This window comes from Anomaloglossus baeobatrachus, chromosome 7 (assembly GCF_048569485.1).
Source record: "Anomaloglossus baeobatrachus isolate aAnoBae1 chromosome 7, aAnoBae1.hap1, whole genome shotgun sequence".
NCBI classification, from domain to species: Eukaryota; Metazoa; Chordata; class Amphibia; order Anura; family Aromobatidae; genus Anomaloglossus; species Anomaloglossus baeobatrachus.
In genome coordinates, this window is record NC_134359.1 from 170,910,347 (window position 1) to 170,937,843 (window position 27,497).

Consider the following 27,497-nt stretch of genomic DNA (forward strand, 5'->3'; position numbering starts at 1 on the left):
AGTCGAGATAAATGACATCCAATGATTCTCCTCGGTCCATGTGAGAGCTTACATCCTCATAGAAGCTGATCAGGTTAGTTTGACAGGAGCGATCCTTCATAAATCCATGTTTGATATGGAGTTAAACAATTATTAACATTGAGACATTCCATAATAGTATCCCTTAAAAACCCTTCAAACATTTTACCCACAACAGATGTTAAGCTTATAGTTTCCAGGTTCCCTTTTACACCCTTTTTTTGAATATTGGTACCACATTTGCTAGCCGCCAATCCAGTGGAACAGACCCAGTTTCTATAGAGTCTTTAAATATAAGGAATAGAGGCCTATCACATTACTTAACTCCCTTAATACCCGAGGGTGAATGCCATCAGGGCCTGGTGATTTGTCAATTTTAATGTTACTAAGTCGGTTCTGCACTTCTTCCTGGGTTAGGCAGGTCATACTTAATGAAGCGTTTACATGATCACTCTGCATTTCCCGTGGCATATGCTTTTCCTGTGTGAACACAGTTGAGAAAAAAGTATTTAAAACATTTGCTTTTCCCACATCGCTTTTTATGATTTTACCCTCATTATTCTTTAAAGGGCCAACACCATCATTTTTAATCTTTTTTCTGTTTATATAATTAAAGAATAGTTTGGGATTCATATCTATTCTGGATAGGGATTTATGTGACTTAGAATAGCAGGAGAATTGGCGAACCCCCGGGTGTCCCACCCTCCACACATCTGTCAGTGCCAAATCTTTTAAGGTCTCGCCAAAGCCGGAGATAGGTGATGTCGCCAGGGAAGGGTCATTGTTAAATTTATCCCAATATGGGTGAATAGTATTGTTAAAATCCCCCATGCATAGCACCTGTACACCCGAATTCTCCGGCATAGCCTCCGCCACCATCTTAATGACCCCATTGTTATAAGGTGGAGGGATGTATACCCCTATGAGCAATAACTCTTTTTTTTCAGAATTTTACACCGAATCCACAGAAACCTCCCCTCCCTGTCTACCTTAGATGCAATGGGCTCAAACGGTATGGCTCTATGCACCAATAGGCTGACCCCCCCTGGAATAGGATGAAAAAGTAGAATAACTATAACTAATCCATGATCTATTCAGGTATGTTATTTTTTCCTCATCTAAGTTAGTTTCCTGTAGACAGACTATCGCAGGAAAATGATCCCTGGCGAAATCCATAACAGCCGCCCTTTTTGTGGCATCCCCTAAACCACGGACATTCCACGTTAAGATATTAACCTTCCCCGCCATACCAGACAAATAACATTTTGCTCCTCCAACACTCCCCCAATGACATCATACACTTATGATCTCCCACCTGTAGGACCGTAGAGGGTTAAATCGCGTAAAGAACCACGACATCTGCAACATCATACATTTCCGGTTTCCCATAAAGTCCAAAAGAAAAAACATCTTCAAAAACATTAAGGCGAAAAAACAGCCTAATAATCATGACCACTAACAAGTCGACAGTAGGGTCTGTCAAAAATACTCCTCCAGTAGGAGTCCAGACCAAAAGAAAAACTACTGTCCAAAACCACTACTACTACCCTTTGGGGAACGTGTGCAACTCAAAGGACTCTTTTAGTCCATGGCAAGCTCCTTTCAATACTGTACATGAAGCTACTTTTTGCATATAGTGTTGTGGCGCGGCCCCCCCCCCCCCCCCCCCCAACACATCTCAACCTCCCTCCGCCCAACAATGTCCGGATGAATATTCCGTGGAGTGCGAGGAGAAAGAGAGAAAGGAGAAAAGAAAACATGGCAATGAAGAAGGAAAATAGAGGGCGAGGAAGGGAGAGGGGGGAGCGAGGGAGAACAGTCAATGAAGCCCGTGGACCAAAGAGAGTCCCGGGGGACATACCTGTATTCAGCAATGCAATGTAACCATAACAAATTTCCCCCTTTGCTGTTCATAAAACCGCACCTCCATCCCCCCCTCCACATCCCCCACAATACATTCTCCCCGCATCCCAAATATAGAGTTATAAAGGAGAGAATGAGGGAAAGGGGGGAAAAAAAAGAGAGTAGAGGGAGAGAGGGGAAGCCAAAGGGAGCCCGTGGACCACAAGCAGCCCTGGGAGACAGACTTTGAATTAAGAAGTACAGTGTATAACCAGTCCTTCGTGTAAGATTATCACCCGAGTATAGTTGTCATCATGGAACAGAAATCCGCTTCATTCAGCAGGTGGGCTCCGTCGCTTCCTTGAATCCTGGATGTTTTTCTCATGTTGATCTAACCAGCTCCTTAGGAGCTTCAAAAAAGCGTGTAGAATTCATAGCTACCACTCGGAGTCGTGCAGGGTACAGCATTGAATAGGGTATATCCAGCTGGCGTAGTCGTCGTTTAATGTCCAGAAATTGTGCCTTTTTTTTTTTTTTTTTTTGGACCTTTGCCGAGTAGTCAGGAAAAAGCGACACTTTCTGACCATTTATAGAGAGGTTTGGGATATTTCTTGCTGCTCTTAGAATGTTATCTTTATCTCTTTAGTGCAGGATCTTCATAAGCACCGTGCGCGGAGGGGCCCCTGGCGGGAGGGGTTTGGTAGGGACCCTATGAGCCCGCTCAATAGCAAATAACGGGGGCAACGTGTCCTTTCCAAAAGTCTGTATAACCCAATCTTCAAAATATTCAGCAGGTCGTGTTCCCTCCGCTCTCTCCGGCACTCCCACCAGGGTTCCCAAACTCCAGTCCTCGAGGGCCGCTAACAGTGCATGTTTTCAGGATTTCCTTAGCATTGCATGGGTGTTTTAATCATCAACTGTGCAGGTGATTAAATTATCACATGTGCAATACTAAGGAAATCCTGAAAACATGCACTGTTGGCGGCCCTTGAGGACTGGAATTGGGGACCCATGCACTAGACGGATGTTACTTCTGCGCAGGCGGTTCTCTAGGTCGTCCTGTTTAGCTTGGATGGCGTCGATATTTCTGCCATACACCTGCATCTTTTGCGACATGGGCCGTAGTACATCATCCATTTCGCTCACTCTCTCCTCCAGGGCTGTGGTTCTTTCAGCCTGTTGTTTCATATCTTTTCTCACACCAGCCAAGTCTCTAGTGAGGCAGCCCACTTGAAATGTGAGGTTATTGAGGGAGGTGTTGCAGACTCCTATAGCTGCCATGATATCAGACAAAGTGGGTTCTTTTTGTAATTGAGTAATTGAGAGGATTTTTGCTGCAATCCATCTGTAAGCTGCGATGGGGAAGGTGGAGACGGGATCTCTTCTTCCTCCTCCATTATGGCCTGTGGGTCTTGCAATTCCTGGGCCCTCTCCTGCCTCTGCTGCCTTGCTTGCGGCAGGAGAGGGCCCAGGAATTGCAAGCGATCCCTTTTCGATCTGACCGCTGTTTCAATCATAGTCATGTGTACACGTGAGATTAAATAACGGACTACGAGTCAGTTACATCTATCTCCATGACTGCCACTGAGGCAACTGAACTTTATTCTTAAACAAAGTCCCTAGACCGAGAAGTAAAGGGGTGTAAACAAAAGTTTTAGTCCAATCAAGTATCGCAAGTCGGGGCTTCAAGACACATAGATCTGGATAGTCTCTTCCTGATTGGTCAGTCCAGGCTCCAGGAATTTCTTTGTTGATCATCTTTTTTGGGTGTAGACAGGATATAGCAGACATCTTTAAGTTACACATACTGATATATACTGTGTTAAGGAACAAAGACATGCATAAATATGTGTTAGTTCACATCTGCTAAACTATATACCTGAGTCTATGAAATGGCTGAATTAAGTATTTCTGGGTACTCAATTCTTATCCCCAACAACATGGACAGCCTATGACACATGCCCTTGCTTGTCTGGCAAAAAAGACCACTTAGCTGTGTGTGTCTGTGATTGGCTGACATGCTGGCCCGCCCCACTGCACGTGCGCTAAGGGGAAAAAAAAATGGCGATCGCCATTATCCCAGTAGCACTGATCTAAAGTGACTCACACTATTACAGTGAAAAGCCAGCTAGTAACTAGCTAGGCTTTTTGCTGATCGAACCATTCTCGAACGTAACTTGAGCTATCGAGCTTTTAGCATAAAGCTCGCGTTCGATCTCGAGCACCCCCAAAATCACTCGAACATGAAATTGGCGAACATTGCTCAACTCTAGTCACCAGTCATTGCCTGGAAAGGATTCTCTTTGAAGTATTAAAAAATTAACATTTTATTAATGGGAAAGTTTTTGTCCAATTGCTTTTAAGCCCCTGAAATAAGGAGGCTTTGTAGAAAAGTATCTTGTTAAATGTTTAAAATGAAGTAAACCAATTCTGTAGTGGCTGCGCTCCCCGTAGTAATTTTAAAAACTCTTGTCCTCAAATGTATAAATAATAATAAATTACATTTGAGGACAAGAGTTGTTAAAATCATTACTACGGGGAGCGTGGCCACTACAGAATTGGTTTACTTCATTTTTAACTTTTTCACCTGTGGGAATCCGAGGCAGGACCAAACACAGGATCAATTCAAGGCAAGCAGCAGACCCGGATAAGGAGACTTTGGAAAAGTCATATATGCCTGAAATTTTGTGGCAAAAGGTGAGTGCATAAAACTTCAGTAAAAAAAAAAGGGCACCAGAGAGCCGCTTTGATAACGCGCTGAGATTGGCGCCGCGTGTTTGTTTTTTATTATATACCCTGCAGGGAATCACCTTACTTCATTGTTAAATGTTTAAGCATTGCAAACTCTTTAACCCCTTCACTACATTTTACATAATTTTCTGTCATGATTGGGAAGGGGTTCCCACAAAATGACATACAGATATATCTTGGCGATCATGAGGGGGCATAATTTGTGCCCACACGATCAACATCGGGAGCTTGGCTCTGCTTGGCTGTCATAGCCATGGCCAGTGCATGCACCTCCCCTGGCTGTTTAACCCCTTGAATGCCATGATCAATAGTGATCACAGCATTTAGGAGAAGGCTCTTCCACCTGATTGGTATTCTTCCATGATTCTTTTAATTTTTTTTATTTTAAATCCCTCACTAAGACTAGATTAAAACATTTTTACAGTTTTGACCATTGGTATGCAGCAGATTAGATTTGTCAGCTTTACACTGAAAGGAGACTTTTCTTATGGCAGGAACTAATAGACCACAATAACTGGCAGACCCCATCGTGGTCACTGGTTGCCATAGCCACCAAGTTCGGTCATGACTGCTTTGTGGGGATTTGAATGGGATGAAAGAGAGCCCCTTCCTGCTTACCATCTAGATGTGGCTGCAAATGACTGTGGCATCTAAGGCTATGTGTGCACACAGCGTATTTTTTTTTTTTTTTTGATGCTGCGTTTTTGGCCGCTAAAACCACACCGGTAAAAACGCATGAGTTTTTACCTCGTTTTGGTGTGTTTTTGGCTGCGTTTTTTTTTTTTGTCTCTGCGTTTTTTCCAATGTATTGCATGGGGGGGGAACAAAAAACACAGGAAAGAATTGACCTGTCCATATTTGTTTTTTTTGTTTTTTTTTTTAAAGCTCAAACTCAGCTTAAAAAAAAAAAAAAAAGTTGTGTGCGGACAGCAAAAATGAAAACTTATAGACTTTGCTGAGGAAGCAGTCATGCAGTTTCGAGCCCAAAACCGCATCTGAAAAACGCACTGTGCGCACATAGCCTAAGAGCTTAAACAATTGTGATTGTGTGTGTTAGCAGGGATTGTGACCGCTACAGCAGGGTGTCGGCTGTAATATACAGCTGGCATCAGCTCAGTCATCATGTTTAGGGGGGGGGGTGGTGTTTGTTCATTTATTCCTTTTATTCCTTACAGTCATTAAAAGGTGGCACTGAGCAAAGAGGATCTTTATACGGAGTCTGCACAGAATGACTGCAAGCCAAGTGCTGCCAAATGGCTAACATTTAAACACATCTTCCTACCTAGAAGTACTTATGATTGTTTTTATTTTTTACTTTTTCTCTTTTATAATACTGCAGGTCGGTGGGACAAGTGATGTTGAAGTTAATGAAAAAAAAGACAGAGTAACTGATGCATTAAATGCAACACGAGCTGCTGTGGAAGAAGGCATCGTGTTGGGAGGAGGATGTGCCTTATTACGTTGTATCCCTGCACTGGACTCTTTGACGCCATCAAATGAAGATCAAAAAATAGGTATGTATGTAATCTCCCCTAGTCTGGCAGAAGGACTGTGTACACAGAAGATTTTTTTTCTTGCTTTAGTGATTTGCTGGTCTGGTAAAAATGGATGAGTATTTTAGTTCAGTTTTTTTTTTCGTTTATTTTTTTTGTGCACATTTTTTATTACTCCAAAAACCACTTCCAACTCCTTCCCGACAGAATGTAAAAGTTCAAACTTCAGAATGTTATCTACTCAGATTAAAAAAAAAAAAAACCTTACAAAATTCAACTACAAGTTTAGTATTCATGAAATTGTAATGACCTGGAGATTTTACTGCACAATGAGCTCTAAAAACAAAGCCTGAAAATCCATGCTGGAATTGCAGTTTATTTGCAATTTCACACAAAAAGTTACAGCTCCTCCCAAGAATGGAAGCGGCAAATCGAAAGCTTGGGAAAGAAAAATCTGCCAATCCCAAAGGTGGGTTAAAAATAATTTTTCATATCTTTCATGTTATCACAGGGTGTGATGGTGGCTGCAGAGCGAAATAAAAAAATGTTTTTCTTTTTGGGGTTTTTTTGTTTTTGTTTTTTTTGTTTGCTTCAATTTCTCCTGTTTGTTGCAGAGAGTACTGGGAAAATATTTGGGATCTAATGTTAAGATTTGTTTTTTTTTTCTTTTACTCAGTTGGTAAGATGATAATATCTAGAGCTGATTAAACGCCCCAAAAACCGGGACCGGCAGATCACTGACAGATTTAAAAATAAGTCCGCTCCGGAATCAGTTGGCCATTTAAGTCAATGGGCACCAGAATCCGGAGAGTAAAAACTTCTGTGGAGAGGATATGGGGGGCAGGAGTGCGCGTGGTGTACTCACCCAGGCTGTGTCATGACTGCACACTCCTTCTGGGTCACACTTTAACCTTACGGAGCCGACCACACAATATTCACTACTTTGCCCGCCCAGTGGCGCGTGTAATTGGTTGCAGTTAGACCCGCCTCCACCCTGAGTAGCAGCGTGTCACCTGACTGTAACCAATCACAGGTGCCAGGACAGCCGGTGGGTGGGGAAAGCAGTACAAGTGTGCGGGTCAGTATGGTGGTAAAAAAGAAATAAATAAAACAATCAGCAGCACAGATATAGGCTGCAGCCCCAGCTATATCTGTGCTGTGTATCCAGTGCCGTGTATCCAGTGCCCAGTCACACGTGTGAGGCTTTGCCGGGTGGTGCCATGGCAGATTCTCGCGAGTCCCTTGCAAGTGTGATTACGGTCTAAGAGAAACCGCATGTGGCTTTTTTTTTTTTTAATGTAAATAAATAATAAAAAAGACGTGCGGTCCGTTCCCCCCCAATTTTTGGCCCCAGCCATGATAACACCGGCTGGGGTCCTTGTATTCTCAGCCCGCAGCCGCCCGGTATTGCCGCATCTATTCATGTGACAATCCCGGTGCGATACCGGCTCTTCCCGGTGGCGTGATGCGGTGCCAATCGGGGTAATGAGAGGTTAATAGCAGCGCACAGCTGCTACTAAGCCCTAGTTTTGTGATGGCACAGGCATCGGAGATACCTGCATCACACAAACCTGTAAATAAACAAGACACGGCGAAAAATCCTTTATTTGGAATAAAGTATCAAAACACACCCTCCTTCACCACTTTACTAACCTCCAACACAGCTCTCCAGGTCCGGCGTAATCCACATTAGGTCCCACGCCGCTTCAGCTCAGCTACATCTGAATATCACAGAGAGCGGCCATAGAGAATGACCGCTCTCTGTGAGCTCCAGAGAATGAATGAGCTGCGCAATGAGCGGTGACGTCACTCAGGTCATTTGCAGTCACAGCTGGAGGTTCCCACAGCCTTTACCTGTGATCACAGGTAATCTGACCGCAGGTGGAGGTCACTGAGTTCACAGACCTGCATCTCCTAGCAGAAAATAGCAGTTGTTTTGGCCAAGAGATTAATTTGGTGCTGAAATTTTTACACCATATACCTGCATCCAGTTTACACCTCCTGGCAAAAAAAACACTGTGCTTTGACGCATTTTTTGCTGCTTTTTTATTCTTTTTTTTCTTTTGAGGAGGTGTACATTTGCTGCCGAAATAGTCTAGAAACACATGCACGCTCCTGTCAGAAGAGTGCTGCTGTGACGGTGATGTCAGACTCGTGCGGGACTGCCAGGCATGACATCACCCGGGACAGCCTGCCGTTCTCTAAACATAAGCGTGCATGAAACACATGCACGCTCCTGATAGAAGTATGCGGCTGTTCTGTGATGTCAGACTAACGGGAGTCCCTTGCAAGAGTGAGTGCGGCTTGTGGCTTTTTTTTTTTTTTCATTATTTGAATAAAAAATTTTAAAAAACCAGACGTGCGGTCCCCCTTAAATTTTCATCCCCAGCCATCATAATACCGGCTGGGGGCTGGTATTCTCAGCCCGGTATAGCCGCATCTATCAGATGTGACAATCCCAGTACGTTACCGGCATTTCCCGCTGCCCTGGTGCAGTGGCAATCTGGGTAATGAGAGGTTAATAGCAGCACACAGCTGCTACTAAACCCTAGGTTTTTGATGGCACAGGCATCTACCAGATACCTGCATCACTAACCTGTAACTAACAGTAAATAAACACACAGAAAAATCCTTTATTTGGAGTAAAATACAAAACGCACACCCTCCTTCACCACTGTATTAACCCCCAACACACCCCTCCAGCTCCGGCGTAATCCACACGAGGTCCCGTGATGACACATCCAGCTCTGCTACATCTTAGAGCGAGCAGCCATAGAGAAGACTGACCGCTATGAGTGTAGCCTATTACTGAGCCGCGATAAGCGATGACTGGTTCCAGGCTGACGCCACCCCCCCCAGCCTCTAACAATCAGACGAGAGGACAGCTGGTGGGCGGGGAAAAGGGGAAAACACGGAAATCTGTGTGTAAACGATGCATAGTACAGGAAGGTGAATGTGCGACCCAGAAGCAATGTGCCGCCATGACAGAGTCTCGGTAAGTATGAAACTCACTTATTTCTTTTTTCTTTATTTTTACTTTAATTGCTGAATTCGGATCGTGCACTTGGAATCCTGTGCCCAAGCTCTGCACCCAAAAATTGTTGAAACCGCTCGGATCCAGACTTTTACAGTCCGGATCCGCTCAGCCCTATTAATATTTCTATAATGGAAAGGTGAAATCTAAAAACAAAAAAAACATTTTTTCAGCATTGTCTGTGTCTGCCTTTGTGTGTCATTGAGGATGAAGAAAAAAAAAACATTTAAAAATACAGCCTTTTGGATTTTTTTTGTTTTTGCTGTTTGAACTAATCCGTTATTCCATATAACTAATGGCAATCTCTAATAGTGTTGAACCAAGGCCACTTTGAGTACGACTAGTATATGAGAGTGAAGGATCCATGTAACATATGCATTGAACCCTTTTCATGTGCATACTATAAACACACTCCAGATGTCTCAAAAGGATCCTTATAAACTGATAATGTATTATGCTTCATAGTCATAGTCCTATATTTTTATTTTAAGGCAATCTGTCACCAGGCTTTACCATGTTGTTTAGGAGCTGCATGATGTAGAGACAGACCCTCATTCCGGCTGTGTTATTTTCTGGGCTGCTTATAGTGTAGTTTTAATAAAATCCGCATGACTTTAGTAGTAAAGTACTAGTAAACCTGCTTCCATGTAGTCCTCTGTATAACCTCTCCCTCACCACTGATGGACAGCTTTCTGCCTATGCAGTGTATTAGTTGTATGGGCAGAATTATGTAGAGCTCAACATTCACTTCAGTTGCAGATATGCATCCGATAAAACTGCGATTTTTCTCAAAACTGCAGCAAGCAGCCCTGTAAGTAATGCTTCATGCCCCTCTTTTACCTGGTGACAGATTACTTTTAAGAACTATTGGGGAAGGTTTACTGTAAACCTTTTTTCTTTAATTTTAGGAATTGAAATAGTTAGAAGAACTTTAAAAATTCCTGCCATGACAATTGCAAAGAATGCTGGTGTAGAAGGATCGTTAGTGGTTGAGAAAATTCTGCAGAGCCCTACTGATGTTGGATATGATGCTATGCTTGGGGAATATGTTAATATGGTAGAAAAAGGAATTATCGACCCCACAAAGGTAATTTGATAAATACATTTTTTTTTTTTTTTTTATGTATGTTTATTTCTATAGACATGTTAAGTTTTCCAAACTTTGGTTTTACAAACACCATTAAATTTAATGTAGTTGTGCATAAATTAGCAGCTTGTTCCAGTTTTGCGCTGGACTTGTCTACATCTTCTGACCACTGTCTTTCTTCTCCTTACATATGTCACTAGCATTGTGTATATACGGTGATGCACCTTGTTTCTCTGGTCAAATACTGTTCCTTTTTGTTTCCAACTGTGGAATTATCCAGACCCATACTATTATACACTTTGCACTTTCTTGATCATACATTTCCATCTTATGAACATAGTGAGTGTTGCATACCCTTTTTTATCCTTATCAGCTTTTTCATCACTTTTCTTATTTGCAATTGTGCGTGTGTATATATAGATTTTTAATATATATCCAAATCCATACTTTCATGCAGTTTGCACGTTTTTGAATATCTAATGCCATCTTGTGGACATGGCAAATATTACACATCTTTTTTTGGTCTCTTTTTTTTTTTGGCCATACATATACGTAATTTTGCCATACTCCTGTAATTATGTAAAATATATATATATATATATATGGTCTGTACAACCTTCTTGGATCTGTTTTTGAGTGACATCTTTTTATAGATCCTGTTAATAATTTTTAATAAGTTTTTTATTTTTTTTTTTTGTTGTTCTCGTGACTCAAAACTTTATGTAGGTTTATATTATCCCAAGTAGAGCCTACTGTCTATCACAGCAGCCATGATAGTTTATATAATCTTTTATAGTTTGAGGACGGATACCGTAGAAGTTTTTATCTCCCCTCGAGGACCCCTTTAACTAATGTTACTTTAACTGATATTATACATTCCACTTACACATGACCAGCTAAAGAAGCCATATATGCAGCATTAAATATGTGGTGAAACGCACGTAAGATTCTTAGTGAAAGTTGAATATTTGAAGAAAATCTGCAACATCTAATACTCAGGCTACATTCCCACCATAACATATTGATTGTACTTGGGGTAAGGTCAATCACTGCCTATACTAGATGGACAAAAGTATTGATACCTACACATTACATCACTGGGAGCTTTTATGACCACTTATTTTTAAATAATCCACGGGCATTTGTTTAGAGCAGGTTCCCTCATATGGCTAAAGATTTCTCAAAGATTGTGTGTGGTGTTTTTTTTTTTTTGCTCAGTTATTCAGAAGCACATTGGTGGGTCAGACTAATGTTTTCAGTGTCTCTTCTAGGCCATCACAACACATGTTTAATGGGGTTGAGGCTGAGCCCTGTGCTCCACCACTCTCTCCAAACCCGTGATTGTTCACTGGGCACTGTCGTCCTGTAGCCTGGTAGTTTTATCCCGCTTCCCAAAAACCTTACAGGTGTAACATTGCAGTAAGGCAGGTAACTCTCGCCTGGCCTTTTGACAAACACCAACTCAACCATTAGTCTATTAGAGATGAGTGATTCCACAGGACTTGTATTCACTGCCCTAGAGTCCAGATGGGGCGTGATTTTACACCCCATTCACTGCGTTGTGATTGGCGATTTATAAAGCTTGCATGGATTTGCTCTGCCATGGAAAGTAATTCTATAAAGCTCCTGCGGTATAATTTTATTGTGATGATGGGAAGTGTAAAACTGCAGTTTGGATTCAGCAGTGTTGGTGATGGTTATGCACTCTGTGCCTCAGCAGTCATGGCTTAAGGCCCTGTCACACACAGAGAAATCTGTGGCAGATCTGTGGTTGCAGTGAAATTGTGGACAATCAGTGCCAGGTTTGTGGCTGTGTACAAATGGAACAATATGTCCATGATTTCACTGCAACCACAGATCTACCAAAGATTTATCTGTGTATGTGATGGGGCCTTTAATCACTTTTGGATCCTAAGTGCTTGGACTTTTTTAATAAAACCACTTATCTCCTAAATATTCCACATATGAATGTGTTACAATGGTGACTTTCTATTTTAGAACCATAATAGAATTCAGGTCACTCTTTACAAACATTTGTGAAAGCGTGGGTGGATTGTTCCAGACTGCATAACGAGGGGCTTGATTTTTACGTGACAATGGGTCTGAAAACCTGCTCTTTGTGTTTAGGTGTCCCAATACTTTTGTCCATATTTGTAATGTAAGGTTTTGAAGTAGGCACAGGTTGTTTTGGGTTTTTTTTGTTTGTTTTTTTGTTGCAAAAGAGGTAGATGTAGTGTAGTCCATAAATTTTCACCCAAACCAAAAAGAAACAGCCGTTCTCTAGCAAACTAGTATAAGGCCTTGTGCACTCACTGCTGGCGTTTTGGGTGGTTTGGGGTCCTAACCTGCATGTATGACCTTCCCCAGCAAAGTCTGAGAATTCTGAAATGCTGTGCACACGTTGCTTCTGTTTTGTTTGCAGAAAAAAGAGGCAACATGTCACTACTTTTCTGCCTTTTTCCCTGTGTTTTACCATTGACAATCTTAATGCAGGGGCCAAAACGCGGCAAAAACACATGCGGTTTTTTGGCCAGAGGAGTGTTTTTCGCCCAGAGGGTGCATTTTTTTTGCTGAAGGAAAAAAAAAAAACTTGTGTGCGCACATACCCTAAGGCTGGCTTCACATGTCCAGTAGTCATTCATTAGAATGGATCCTGCAGAGATCAGTTGGCAAAAAGTTCTGCAAGCACAACATTTTTGTAACCGATCCATGTTTTTTGTGTTTTTCATTGCAATCTATGGATTTCTCTAAATTTTGCACTTGTAATAGATCCTCTAAGCAAAAAAAAAAAATCAGTTTCAAATTTAAAGAAAAACTGATTACTAAATGGCAATCCATTAACAAACTCTGTTCTCCATTGACTACCATGTTTAAAGAAGAAACGGATTAATTATTCAACAAAGGACAAAAAAAGTTGCTAGACTGATAATTTTGGGAGAATAACCTCTGTTCAAAAAGCGATGATTTTTTTTTTTTTTTTTTTAATGAGGTTATTCTCCCAAAATTATCAGTCTAGCAAGGCAAAAAGCTGAACAAAAAAACAGAGCACAATATCTGGAAAAGTCTGCTCCCTCCCCTGCATCTGCACAGACTCCTCCATTAATAGTTTTTTCAACTAACTTCAGTAATGATTACTATCGTGTCATTAACATTGTTAAAAAATTCCTACCTATACTGCAAGTGGACAATATTCTAAAAACCATTTTGGCCAATGGTGTCAAGTTTGTTTCAAAACGTAATACCACAATAGCTAACCGCATTTTACCTAGCGACCATACATCACTTATTAAAAAATCAGATTATAACCCGCATAATTGGTTACCCACAGTTGGGTCTCCCAAATGTGGCCAAAAAAATTGTGGGTTGTGTAAATTTATGATGAATACCACTAAATTCACATCTTGTGCCAATAATCGTGAATTTACTATAAAATCATTCATTAATTGCGGTACCGCTGCGGTTGTTTATGTCATTACATGCACAAGTTGTCATGTCCAATATGTGGGGAACACCTCCCGTACCCTACGCCGCCGTATTTCTGAGCATGTATATGACGTGAACCATACCACAACCCGATGTCTGTCTGCCGCATCAAAACATTTTTTTAAATATGCATGCGGGAAACCTTACATCATTTAAAGTACATGCAGCTGAAAAAGTGGTTTACCCAAGAGAGGTGGAGATTTAATAAAAACTTTGAGACGTTGTGAAGCAAAATGGATAATTTTACTTAACAGTAGAATGCCCTATGGGCTCAACGTTAAAAATGAAATTTCAAATGTGTTGTAATCAAAAGTTCTTGTATCCTTTGTTCAGTCATGTTATCACACATGTGATGTCAATTCCATGTTATCCCTCCTCCCCTTCCTTACCTTTTTAATGGCTTTGTATCAGAATGGTTTTGTCTCAGACTAAGGAGATATTCTCCGAAACGCATACCCTGTTTGATATGCCATGTGGTTTTAATACGATGGAATGACCTTTTAAAGCTTTTGAAAATAAAGAATTCGTTTATTACTAATCTGGAATCTGGATGCTGGAAATTTTTCGATTGCAATATATCTTCAGTGGGCCTGCTGATGTCCGTGCACCGACCAGAAATTACTGGAAGGCTATGTGCGCACGTGGCTTACTTCACTGCAGAAATTTCTGCAGCGATCTGAAGCGCCGAAAATGTCCGTAGTGAAAAAAAAAAAAAAGCAGATTCCATACGCTCTGCCTGCAGCTCCTGCCATAGACAGAGCAGGGGCTGCCGGCAAAGCGCACGGAAGAAGTGACATGTCACTTCTTAGAACGCGCGCTTCGGGCAGCAGCCGAAGCGCTGCGCTCGAAGACGCCACGTGCGCACGGCCCCTGCACAATCTCTATAGATTATGCAGGGGACGCAGGAAGCATGCAGTTACGCTGCGCTACAAAGCGCAGCGCAACTGCATGTAATTACGCAACGTGCGCACATAGCCGAACTCCAAGCGGGTGAGCTGGTTATTTTTTCCACTGTCCAACCTGATAGTATGGGATTTTCAGTTTGAGAAACCTCTGTACATCTTTAGCAGACTGTGATGGGGGGAGGTGTATCTTGCTGTACAGATTCCTATTTTAAGCTTGATTGTATTGTTTGTAAGTGATTACCCCCTATAGTGCAAGGTTATAGCCTCTTGAGGCGCTTCCGTCCCTGGGTGTGGGGGGAGGTGGGCCTAGAGTCCACCTACTGTAAACTCTGCTTACCTGGGAGATTTGTCAGTCTGTTGGAGAACTTGAAGGGAGAAAAATTGAACCTCTGGGAGAAGCTGGGACTTCTTTGAGAGACCTGGACATTTATCGCTTATTGGATTATATTCATATTTCTGGACTAATTTTACCCTCTGTTTTGTGGATTATGTTATGGACCATTTGACTTGCTTGGAATAAATGCTCTTTGTATTGTACAGCCAGGTTTCCGTTCCTGCAGCGCTGGTGACTGGGTTTACTTAAATGTCACCAGCGCTGCAGGTACATAAGGACTTTTAGTTGAGCCCAGGGGGGGTGGCTTGCCCCCCTGTGGCTACAATCGCTCTGATTGTCTTTTCAAAGTTTCACTTTCACATTCAATCAGAACGATTGTAATATTTCACCAATGAAACTTGGTGAAATACTACACTCCATCCATGGCTGATGATGCAATATCATCAGCCGGAGCAGGGAGAGCTCCGTGTAATTGCCCCCCCCATCTGATTGGAGGGAGGTAGCGTCCATGTGACGCTATCCCTCCAATCAGATGTGGAGGAGCGATGTGACCGGTGGGTGCCCTCCCCCTTCAGCTTCATCCTGACCGTGGACTGCGACGCTGAAGAGGAGGGTCACCTGCTGACGCCGCCACCGATCACCATCCGATAAGTTTTTCTCCCCTCTTTGCTGTCTTTCCCTTCGTTTCTGTGCTGTCTTCCCCCTCCCTTCTGTGCTGTTCCGCGCTCCCCTCTGCTGTCTTCCGCCCTCCCCCCCTCCCGCTGTCTTCCGTCCCCCCCCCATTGTCCGATCCCACCCCCACCCCGACCTCCGCTCCCCCCGCCGTCCGATTCTACTCCTTCTCCCCCCAAACCACACTGACCCCCACTCAAGTGGTCACTCAAAGTGGCACGGCAGGGCTCGGAAGGGAAGGAGCACCATTTGACTTTGTGAATGGAAAATTAGCTCCAAAAGTCAAATAGCGCTCCAAATGTCAAATAGCGCTCCGAGCCTTGCCATGCACTCAAACACTTGATTTCCACCACATATGAGGTATCTGTGTACTCAGGAAAAATTACACCATAAAATTTATTGTGCAATTTCTCCTGATACCCTTGTGAAAAAAAGCTACCTGGTTGAAGTAACAATTTTGTGGTAAAAAATAATATAAATATTTTCACGGCTCAACGTTATAAACTTCTGTGAAGCCCCTAGGGGTTCAAAGGGCTCACTAAACCTCTAAAAAAAAAAAAAAAATTCCATGATGGGTCTAGTTTCCAAAATGGGGTCACTTGTGCAGGAGTTCCATTGTTTAGGTACCTCAGGGGGTCTCCAAACGCAACATGGCGTCTCCTTACGATTCCAGTCAATTTTGCGTTTGAAAAGTTAAATGGCGCTTCTTGCCTTCCGAGCCCTGCCGTGCACCCAAACATTTGATTTCCACCACATATGAGGTATCTGCGTACTCAGGAGAAATTGCACAATAAATTTTATGGTGTAATTTTTCCTGATATCCTTGTGAAATGCTACATTTTATGGCTAAAGTAACATTTTTGTGTAAAAAAAAAAAAAAAAGTAAATTTTCATTTTTTCCGTCCACATTGCTTTGATTCTTGTGAAGCACCTAAAGGGGTAATAAACTTCTTGGATGTGGTTTTGAGTAGCCTGAGCGGTACAGTTTTTAGAATGGGGTCACTTTTGGGTATTTTCTGTCACCTAGGCCTCTCAAAGTCGCTTCAAATGTGATGTGGTCCCTGAAAAAAAGTTTGGAAAAATGAGAAATTGCTGATTAACTTTGACCCCTTCTAACTTCCTAACAAAAAAAAATTGTTTTGAAAATTGCGCTGGTATAAAGTAGACACGTGGGAAATTTTATTTAGTAACTATTTTGTGTGACACGTTTCTCAGATATACGGGCATAAAATTTCAAATTTTGAAAATTGCGCAATTTTTTAAATTTTCAAAAATGAATGCAAAAAATATCGGCCTAAATCTACCGTGTTTCCCCGATAGTAAGACACCCCCGATAGTAAGACGTAGTGGGGGTTTTGGGGGGGTCGGCTAATGTAAGACGTACCCCGAAAGTAAGACGTAGTAAAAATTTATTTATTTTTTTTTCTTCTTTACAGTACAGTTACAGCGGCCAAGCGCTCAGCTGAGCGCCCTGACATGCCGGCGGCCGAGCGCTCAGCTGAGCGCCCTGACATGCCGGCGGCCGAGCGCTCAGCTGAGCGCCCTGACATGCCGGCGGCCTAGCGCTCAGCTGAGAGCCCTGACATGCCGGCGGCTTAGCGCTCAGCTGAGAGCTGACACATGCCGGCGGTCTGGCGCTCAGCTGAACGCTCGGCTACCGAGAAATGTTGAAATGTTGCAGTAATGTTGTCCGTGGTCCATCAGGACCATAGACAACATACAAAATCACGCAGCCTCAGTGCCCTCATGTGCAGCCGCTGGTGGTTAAGTTTCCTTAACTTGCGGTACACTTAGGGCGCAATCGCGGCAAGTCCCCATACGGTACATTGCATGGAGACTTGCTGCGATTGCTGTGGGATTTTTTCCAATATAAGACATACCCCGAAAGTAAGACATAGTGGCACTTTTGGGGGTAAAAAGAATGTAAGACACGGTCTTACTTTCGGGGAAACACGGTACCACTTTCATGAAGTACAATATGTCACAAAAAAACAATGTCAGAATCGCCAGGATCCGTTGAAGCGTTCCAGAGTTATAACCTCAAAGGAACACTGGTCAGAATTGCGCAAAATGGCGAGGTCAGTAAGGTCAAAATAGGCTGGGGGCTGAAGGGGTTAATGTATATTTGTCCTGAATATCTTCCAGTTGTAGATGGATGAGTAGGGGTGACATGTAGATTCTAGGGTGTATGGACCCCTTTTATTGTCAAAATACTTAATGCAAGTTCATATTTACTATTTACAAGTCTCTTCCACAGAGCCCTGTTAGGCGTGGTATTGAAGAGTATGTATACCATGTTATTACATCCACGGTGCCTTCAGATTTTTTCTGCTAATGTTTGGATGCTGAATACGTCAATTAGTGTTCTGTTTTTATTGTGGGGGGATGTTTTATTTATTGAAAACACATATTTGCACAAATTTCTGTTTTTCCTTCTAGATTTGTAGTGTTGGGTTTTTGGTTTCTATTTGTGAATAAAATATCAGGGCAGTTAATGACTTTCAATTCTCTATTTCTTTATTCTTCAGGTTGTGAGGACTGCTCTCCTGGATGCAGCTGGTGTAGCATCATTGTTAACAACCGCAGAGGCTGTAGTTACAGAAATTCCAAAAGAAGAGAAAGATGCTGGCATGGGTGGAATGGGCGGCATGGGTGGAATGGGAGGAGGAATGTTTTAAAGACCAACGAAGATTTTTCTTTTTTCTACCACCACCCCCCCGACATTAGGCAGAGATTCAAAAGTCAGTGCACTATCGGCCAAGTGTGACAGTATGATCTCCTGACCGTAATCATGCTTTTTACATAATTTTATTTTGTATTTTTCAAAATATCTTTGTACATTCCTTAGATATCAATGCTTGTGCTATTTTTTTCATATATGTACGTATGTTTACTAAAAGGTCCAACAGTTTATACTTCTAAATGGCTTATTCACAGCCAAATAGTCGCCTATTTAGGATTATTGGCCGTTTGAATTAATAGGTTGTATTGTGACTCTTCAAAAGCACTACTATATAAACTTGTGTCCCATAAAAGTGAATATTGTGTGTGGTTTGTTTTTTTTATTATAAAATACAGGATTAGTATTTTGTAGCAGGTCATCTTTTTTCCTTTACCATCTGTCTGAATCGAAGATGTTTCTCTACCATTCCTTAAAGGGGTTGTTTGAGAACTAACTGAACTCAATATGATTACTGTAAAAAAAAATTTTTTTTTTATTTTTATAACTTAGTTAAAAACTCCCTACGCTCCCTCACTACTTCAACTTCCTATGGTTTTTTTTTTTTTTTTGGTTTTTTTTTCTTCCACCCAATTGTTTCATTTGAGCATGCACTGGGAATTCTCAGACTAGATGATATCTGGGGACTGGTGTTATGGTCTATTCTGCAGCTTCTCTCCCCACTATCAGAAATTACCCTTTGATGGGCTTGGTTATTCTCTACCATACTAAGCATTCACAAGTTGTCAATACCAGTACATGCTTAATGTGCTGTACCTGCTCGCCGCTGTTTTGTCATTGTGCACCTAGAGTGCACTCTGGTATAATAAAATGAAAGGAAAACGGGAGGTATGTATACAAAAAGGATCACCTTTACAATAGCAATTTTTATTAAGGTTACAAAAAAGCACAACACTATTTTAAAAACAATTATGACGCAACATGGCCATAGCAAACAGACCCGACTTAGTCCAAGTGTGGGTAAGGTCACACAATCTGTATCTTGGAATTCAGATAAATGTACCATAAAGAAAATGTACAGCCCATCTGTCATGAGGTTAGTATACATGTAAAAATTGGACCTTTGCAATAGTAGAAGCAAGTGATGGCTGGACAAAAAAAATCAAAAGCATGATAAATCAATCCCCAATTATGGCTCTATATAATGCAATCTTGCTGATCACCACAGATGGTATATTCATTGAGATCCATGGAAATGGTACATATAAAGAGCATAACACCTAATAGATGTAATATAGCTCATGAAATAATCTGGCAGGTCAACCCTTAAGGTCCAGTCACACTAAGCAACTTACCAGCGATCCCAACAACGATGGGGATCGCTGGTAAGTTGCTAGGAGGTTGCTGGTGAGATGTCACACTGCGACGCTCCAGCGATCCCACCAGCAACCTGACCTGGCAGGGATCGCTGGAGCGTCGCTACACGAGTTGCTGGTGAGCTCACCAGCAACCAGTGACCAGCCCCCAGCGCCGCGTGGAAGATGCTGCGCTTGGTAACTAAGGTAAATATCGGGTAACCAACCCGATATTTACCTTGGTTACCAGCGCACGGAGCTACACGTGCAGGGAGCAGCGCACACTGAGCGCTGGCTCCCTGCTCTCCTAGTTACAGCACACATCGGGTTAATTACCCGATGTGTGCTGCAGCTACATGTGCACAGAGCAGGGAGCAGCGCACACTGCTTAGCGCTGGCTCCTTGCTCTCCTAGCTACAGCACACATCGGGTTAATTAACCCGATGTGTCCTGTAGCTACATGTGCACAGAGCAGGAGCCGGCACTGACAATGAGAGCGGCTGAGGCTGGTAACAAAGGTAAATATCGGGTAACCAAGGACAGGGCTTCTTGGTTACCCGATGTTTACATTGGTTACCAGCCTCCGCAGAAGCCGGCTCCTGCTGCCTGCACATTTAGTTGTTGCTGTCTCGCTGTCACACACAGCGATCTGTGCTTCACAGCGGGAAAGCAACAACTAAGAAATGGCCCAGGACATTCAGCAACAACCAACGACCTCACAGCAGGGGCCAGGTTGTTGCTGGATGTCACACACAGCAACATCACAAAAGTTGTTCGTTAGCAGCGATGTTGCTAGCGATGTTGCTTAGTGTGACGGGGCCTTTAGCCTTTTTCATGTAAAAGCCTGTCTGAGTTAATGATGTACACACTCCCAATACTTCTAATCCCATTACCAGCACAACCAATGCAAAGATGTCAGTAAATTAAGTATACCATACTGGGGTATCTAGGAGAAAATTAGGCAGGCAGTTTGGGTGTAACCCCATGTGTATCGCTACTTTTGAATGTAGTTTTCTCAGAGGCAAATGCTGTCTTATTGTGCTATTTTTTTTTTTTTCCCTGGATTTCCCAGTATGGTATTTACGGATATCTTTTGTATTGATTTGTGCTGGTAATAGGATTGTAAGTCATGTACAGGGCTCAGTATTCTGCAAAACCACGGACCTTGAAAGCAACTCTAGGCAGTTGGATTGAGAATGGTTCCTTAAGTTTACCAAAACACACAGCCATCCATAAAATAGTAGAGCGATAATACAAGGCCAAAGGCAGACACCCCTGTGCTGTGCCACCCATAACGGTAATTTGTGTCGCCTTCTCTCCAACCTTTACCTAACAAAGGGACTGTCTGGACAGTTGCCTAATACCTAGTAATCCCTCTTGGAAGAACAATAACTTAGGGCATGGTCACACACACAACCAGTGGTGTAGCACCAGCTTTTACAACTTATCCACTTAAACAAACAAATCCCATGAAGCCTCACAGAGCAGGCAGATGATAAAAGTGGGAAGGCAAACCACACAGCTCAGCAACACAGTTCTGGAAATCAAACGTGTGGCGCTATCCCTTTTTGAAGATTTTAAATGTACACGTGCATATCAGAAAATTAAAATATCATCAAACAGTTCATTTTAGTAATTCAATACAAAAAGGGAAACCCATATAGAGTCAATACAAACAGTGATCTATTTTAAGTGTTTATTTCTGTTAATGTTGATAATTTATAGTTTACAGCCAATGAAACCCAGAAGTCAATATCTCAGAAAATTAGAATATTTAACATTTTTCGGACTATAAGACGCACTTTTTTTTTCTCTCTCTCTCTCTCCAAATTTTGGAGGAAAATGGGGGGTCTTATAGTCTGAATATATGGGACTTGCTGGCTTGAAGGGCAAAGGGACAGCGCTGGGACTGGACTTTACAATGACAAGAGAGGGTCTCCGCTGAAGAATCCCCTGCTGGAACAACCACGTGAGTCGGCTAATTAACTTCGTCAATATGCACTGCTACCCCACGCCCACCTCTCAGCACTAAAGCCAGCGCATGCTAAGAGAGGACATGGGGAGCAGACACTGTGTTAATTAGTTCCTGAAATAGCCAGCACACATGGTCTCTCCGCAGCCACCGCCTTCCTGCAGCTGCTGGGGAGATCGTCTACCGGTTACTGCAGAGCAGGAGCAGCGTGTTGGCGGCGGCTAGTGTATCAGCCCAACTCTGGTGCTGAAATGACTGCCGCTACATGTTAACCTGTGCTCAGTACAGTTACCGCAGCATGTCAGTCTGGCCCGGCCATACACTGGGGAACCATGAAGTGGATAGTCAAAAAAGTGAAAAAGATAGTGAAAAGCCAGGGCACAGGACAACACAGCCCCCCCCCTCTTCCACCCCCACTGGCCCTGTCTCTTCATTACTTCACTGTAATACAGTACTTCCTGGTTTCTAACGCAGGGCCAAGCTTACCGTACATCACCATAGCTGGAGGTCTGCTCCGGTAAGAAATAGAAGTAAGAAGTTACAGTACAATAAACTAGAAGTCCCCCCCCCCCCCTTCCCTCCCCTCCCCCTAATAAAGTAAAGTACCGTACCTTATAGTTCAGCACAGTAATGTGATTTTTCCTCTAACTCAAAGCATGCCATACAGGACATGCTTGGAGTTATAGTTCTCCTTTTAAAGGGGTTGTCCACTACTTGGACAAAGTTAATCTCATTTCCCTTGTTTGCCGCTGTTGAGTTGTTTACAGTTACATTGGTGAAATATTACAGTGTTTAGGTTATTAAATATTTTACCACATTTTTTTGCTGCAAATTTTTTTTTCCTATTTTACACTTCTAAAACCTGGGTACATGTTATGGTCCAGTGCATCCTATGGTCTGAAAAATTATGTAAGACCAACTGAAAAAATTATTTTAAACTCAGAAATGTTGGTCTACTGAAAAGTATGTGCAGTAAATGCACAAAATACTTGGTTGGGGCTCCTTTTGCATGAATGTGGCATGGAGGCGATCAGCCTGGGGCACTGCTGAGGTGTTTTGGAAGCCCAGGTTGCTTTGATAGCAGCCTTCAGCTTGTCTGCATTGTTGGGACTGGTGTCGCTCATCTTCCTCTTGACAATACCCCATAGGTCATGCAAATTGGCTGGCCAGTCAAGCACAGTGATCCTGTAGTAATTAAACCAGGTATTGGTACTTAAGGCAGTGTGGACAGGTGCCAAGTCCTACTGGAAAATTTAAAAAAAGCTTGTCAGAAGAGGAAAGCATGAAGTGCTCTAAAATTTCCTGGTAGACTGCTGCGCTGACTTTGGTCTTGATAAAACAGTGTACCTACACCAGCAGATGACATGGCTCCCCAAACTATCCCTGATTGTGGAAACTTCACACTAGACCTCAAGCAGCTTGGATTGTGGCCTCTCCACTCTTTCTTCAAACTCTGCAACCTTGATTTCCAAATGAAATGCAAAATTTACTTTCATCTGAAAACAGCTTGGACCACTAAGCAACAGTCCAGTTTTTTTTCCTCCTTGACCCAGGTAAGGTGCTTCTGCGTTGTATATTGGTCATGAGTGGCTTGACACAAGGCATACGTCAGTTGTAGCCCATGTCCTGGATATGTCTGTGTGGTGACTCTTGAAGCACTGACTCCAGCCGCAGTCCACTCCTTGTGAATCGCCGCCAAATGTCTGAATGGCCTTTTCTTCAGCGCTCTATTGGGAGACCCAGACGATTGGGGTATAGCTACTGCCCTCTGGAGGCCACACAAAGCACTACATTAAAAGTGCAAGGCCCCTCCCCCTCTGGCTATACCCCCCCGTGGTATCACGGGTTCTCCAGTTTTAGCTTTGTGTGCGAAGGAGGTCAGACATTCCATGCATAGCTCCACAGATTTTAGTCAGCAGTAGCTGCTGACTGTTTCGGATGGAAGAAAAGAGGACACATATAGTGTCCCCAGCATGCTCCCTTCTCACCCCTGGATGGTGTTGTAAGGTTGAGGTACCTATTGCTGGTACAGGGCTGGAGCCTGACATGCTGTTTTCCTTCCACATCCCCTTGTAGGGCTCTGTGGAAGTGGGATCCTGCCGGCCTCTCAGCTCTGATGCCGGGCTCCATCCACAGACCCATTAGAACCTGATGGATTCGGAGCAGGAGTACGATCAGGGACAGGGCCCTGCATCTTACAGGTACTCTGTGTCCCCGGCAGGCACAGACACACTCCGGGCTGGCTGGGTGTTATAGTGCGCCGGGGACCGCAACGTGGAGTTGGGTCCCTACAGATTACTGGGGGATTGTTTGTGTTTGGGAACGCAGCGCCGACCCCCTCTGGACCGGGCGGCGCTGCTGTGACTTGTGGTGCGCCGGGGATCCGCCGTCCGCGCTTTTACGGCGGCGGCGGTTATAACTTTAGTCCCCGGCTTTTTGGGCCTAGGACGCCGGCAGCTCCGTTTCGTTCCCGCCCCCACCCTGTCATTCAGGGTAGGGGAGAGACGCTGTTCGCAAGCAGCGACGAGGGCTGGAGCCTGATTTACATGCTCCAGCCCTCACACTATGCACAGAGGGAAGCAGGCTTCCCGCTCTTGGCCAGGAACGCCCAGGGCCCGCCCCCCTTCCTCTCTCGAGACGCCGGCAGCCATTACATGCATGCCTGGCTGGAGGAAGGACGCAAGGCTCTGGGAGACCTGGACTAGGGGCTATCTGGCGACCACACACCCGCTTTTTAAGCGGGCGGTAAGCGATTTTTCTGTGCTGGTCCCTCTAGTGCCTCACTGTGTATCAGTGTACTGGATACAGTTATATAGATATTGTATTTCTTGCACTGTGAGGTGCGCTTCTGGCTGCATATCCCAGATCGCTCTGTGGAAGCAGCAACATGTCATCCTCAAAACGCAAGGCGGCCAAGGCAAAAAGGGCTGTGTATACTGCGTGTGCTGCATGTGGGGCTAATCTACCAGCAGGCTCTGATGACCCCCATTGTGTGCAATGCTCCGACCCGGTGCTGCTTCGCCAGCTGGAGTCAGGAGAGGTGGCGACCCAGGCTGAGACGCTTGTAAGTTCTGCCCCGGTGACAGGGACGGACTTTGCAGTTTTTGCAGATAATATGTCTGTATCTATGGCAAAAATCCTTGAGACCTTGCAATCTATGCATGGGGCTCAGTCTCTGGGCACGGCGAGGCCTCTGTCCTCAGGTCCCCCTTACTTGGAATGTATCCAGCCCACAGGGGGGTCCCCGGCTTCACAGGCCGAGGATTATGACTCAGATGATGGCCCCAGCCACCCTAAGCGAGCTCGCTGGGAAAGACCCTCGACGTCTTCACACTGCTCAGGGTCTCAGCGCAATCAGTCTCCCTGTGATGTGTCTGATGAGAGTGATCAGGAATCCACTCCTGGAACCCCTCTCAACCTGGATACCCCGGATGGGGATGCCATGGTAGACGACCTTATCTCAGCCATCAATAGGCTGTTGGATATTTCTCCCCCAGCCCCTTCAGCAGAAGAGGCGGCTGCGGAGCAGGAAAAGTTTCGTTTCCTTTATCCCAAGCGTAAATTGAGTGCTTTGTTAGATCACTCTGACTTCAGAGAATCAATCCAGAAGCACGACGCTCACCCAGAAAGGCGTTTCTCTAAACGATCTAAAGATACGCGTTTCCCTTTCCCCCCTGAGGTGGTCAAGCGCTGGACACAGTGTCCAAAGGTAGACCCCCCGATTTCCAAACTTGCAGCTAGATCCATAGTTGCAGTGGAGGATGGCGCTTCACTTAAAGATGCCAATGACAGACAGATGGACCTTTGGTTAAAATCTGTCTATGAAGCTATAGGCGCGTCGTTTGCTCCGGCATTCGCAGCCGTATGGGCACTCCAGGCTATTTCAGCTGGCTTAGCAAAAGTGGATGCTATCATGCATCCAGCAGTGCCGCAAGTGGCGCACCTTACCACGCAGATGTCGGCGTTTGCGTCTTACGCTATCAATGCGGTCCTAGAATCTACCAGTCGCACCTCAATGGCGTCCGCCAATTCGGTTGTTTTGCGCAGAGCCTTGTGGTTAAAGGACTGGAAAGCAGATGCTGGTTCCAAAAAATGTTTAACCAGTTTGCCTTTGTCTAGAGAGAGACTGTTTGGCGAGCCATTGGCTGACATCATTAAACAGTCCAAGGGTAAAGACTCCTCTTTACCACAACCCAGAACACCCAAACCTCAGCAGAAAAAGTGGCAGCAGAGGTTTCAGTCCTTTCGAGGTTCGGGCAAGACACCATTTACCTCGTCCAAAGGGACTCAGAGGACGCAAAGAAACTCAGATTCGTGGCGGACTCACACACGCCCCAAGAAAGCAAATGGAGGTACCGCTTCCAAAGCGGCTACCTCATGACTTCCAGCCCCCCCCCCCTCCGCATCGCCGGTCGGGGGCAGGCTCTCCCGCTTTTCCGGCATTTGGATGTCACAGGTCAAAGACCGGTGGGTGACGGACATTTTGTCTCGCGGGTACAGAATCGAGTTCAATTCTCGTCCTCCAGCTCGGTTCTTCAGAACCTCCCCACGGCCAGACCGAGCAGATGCTCTGCTGCAGGCGGTGGATTCCCTAAAAGCGGAAGGAGTGGTTATCCCAGTCCCTCCTCAGGAACAAGGGCAAGGGTTTTACTCCAATCTCTTTGTGGTTCCAAAAAAGGACGGCTCGTTCCGTCCTGTTCTGGACCTAAAACGGCTCAACAAACATGTGCACGCCAGGAGGTTCCGGATGGAAACCCTCCGCTCTGTCATTGCCTCAATGTCCAGAGGAGACTTCCTTGCCTCAATAGACATCAAGGATGCTTATCTCCACGTGCCAATTGCTACAGAACATCAACGTTTTCTACGTTTTGTGATAGGAGACGACCATTTTCAGTTCGTAGCTCTTCCATTTGGTCTGGCAACAGCCCCACGGGTCTTCACCAAGGTCATGGCGGCGGTGGTAGCAGTCTTGCACTCTCAGGGTCACTCGGTGATTCCTTACCTAGACGACTTATTGGTCAAAGCTCCCTCTCAGGAGGCATGCCAACTCAGTCTGAATGCTACGCTGGAGACGCTACAGTCTTTCGGATGGATCATCAACTTTCCAAAGTCGATCCTATCACCGACTCAGTCACTAACGTATCTTGGCATGGAGTTTCATACTCTAGCAGCGATAGTGAAGCTTCCGCTGGACAAGCAGCGGTCACTACAGACAGGGGTGCAATCTCTCCTGCAGGGCCAGTTGCATCCCTTGCGGCGCCTCATGCATTTCCTAGGGAAGATGGTGGCAGCCATGGAAGCAGTTCCCTTTGCGCAGTTTCATCTGCGCCCACTTCAATGGGACATTCTCCGCCAATGGGACGGGAAGTCAACGTCCCTGGACAGGAAAGTCTCGCTTTCCCAGACGGCCAAAGACTCTCTACAATGGTGGCTCCTTCCCACATCATTGTCTCAGGGAAGATCCTTCCTGCCCCCATCCTGGGCAGTAGTCACGACAGATGCGAGTCTGTCAGGGTGGGGAGCAGTATTTCTCCACCACAGGGCTCAGGGGACGTGGACTCCGCAGGAGTCCACCCTTCAGATCAATGTTCTGGAGATCAGAGCAGTGTATCTTGCTCTACTGGCCTTCCAACAGTGGCTGGAAGGAAAGCAGATCCGAATCCAGTCGGACAACTCCACAGCGGTGGCATACATCAACCACCAAGGAGGGACGCGCAGTCGGCAAGCCTTCCAAGAAGTCCGGCGCATTCTAATGTGGGTGGAGGACAGAGCATCCACCATATCCGCGGTTCACATCCCAGGCGTAGAAAACTGGGAAGCAGACTTCCTCAGTCGCCAGGGCATGGACGCAGGGGAATGGTCCCTTCACCC

At 44.4% G+C, this 27,497-nt stretch overlaps 1 protein-coding gene across 2 annotated transcripts in view; it reads left to right on the forward strand.

Moving 5' to 3' along the window:
* Nucleotides 1-18,659, forward strand: part of HSPD1 (heat shock protein family D (Hsp60) member 1) — a 282,968-nt gene extending 264,309 nt beyond the window's left edge. For both annotated transcript variants that reach the window (XM_075317799.1, XM_075317798.1), the window contains 3 exons: nucleotides 5,951-6,125; nucleotides 10,047-10,225; nucleotides 18,148-18,659. In XM_075317799.1, coding sequence (XP_075173914.1) covers nucleotides 5,951-6,125; nucleotides 10,047-10,225; nucleotides 18,148-18,297 — 504 coding nt within the window. In that variant the 3' untranslated portion in view covers nucleotides 18,298-18,659. The remainder of the gene's footprint in view (nucleotides 1-5,950; nucleotides 6,126-10,046; nucleotides 10,226-18,147) is intronic.
* The last annotated feature ends 8,838 nt before the right edge of the window (nucleotides 18,660-27,497 follow it).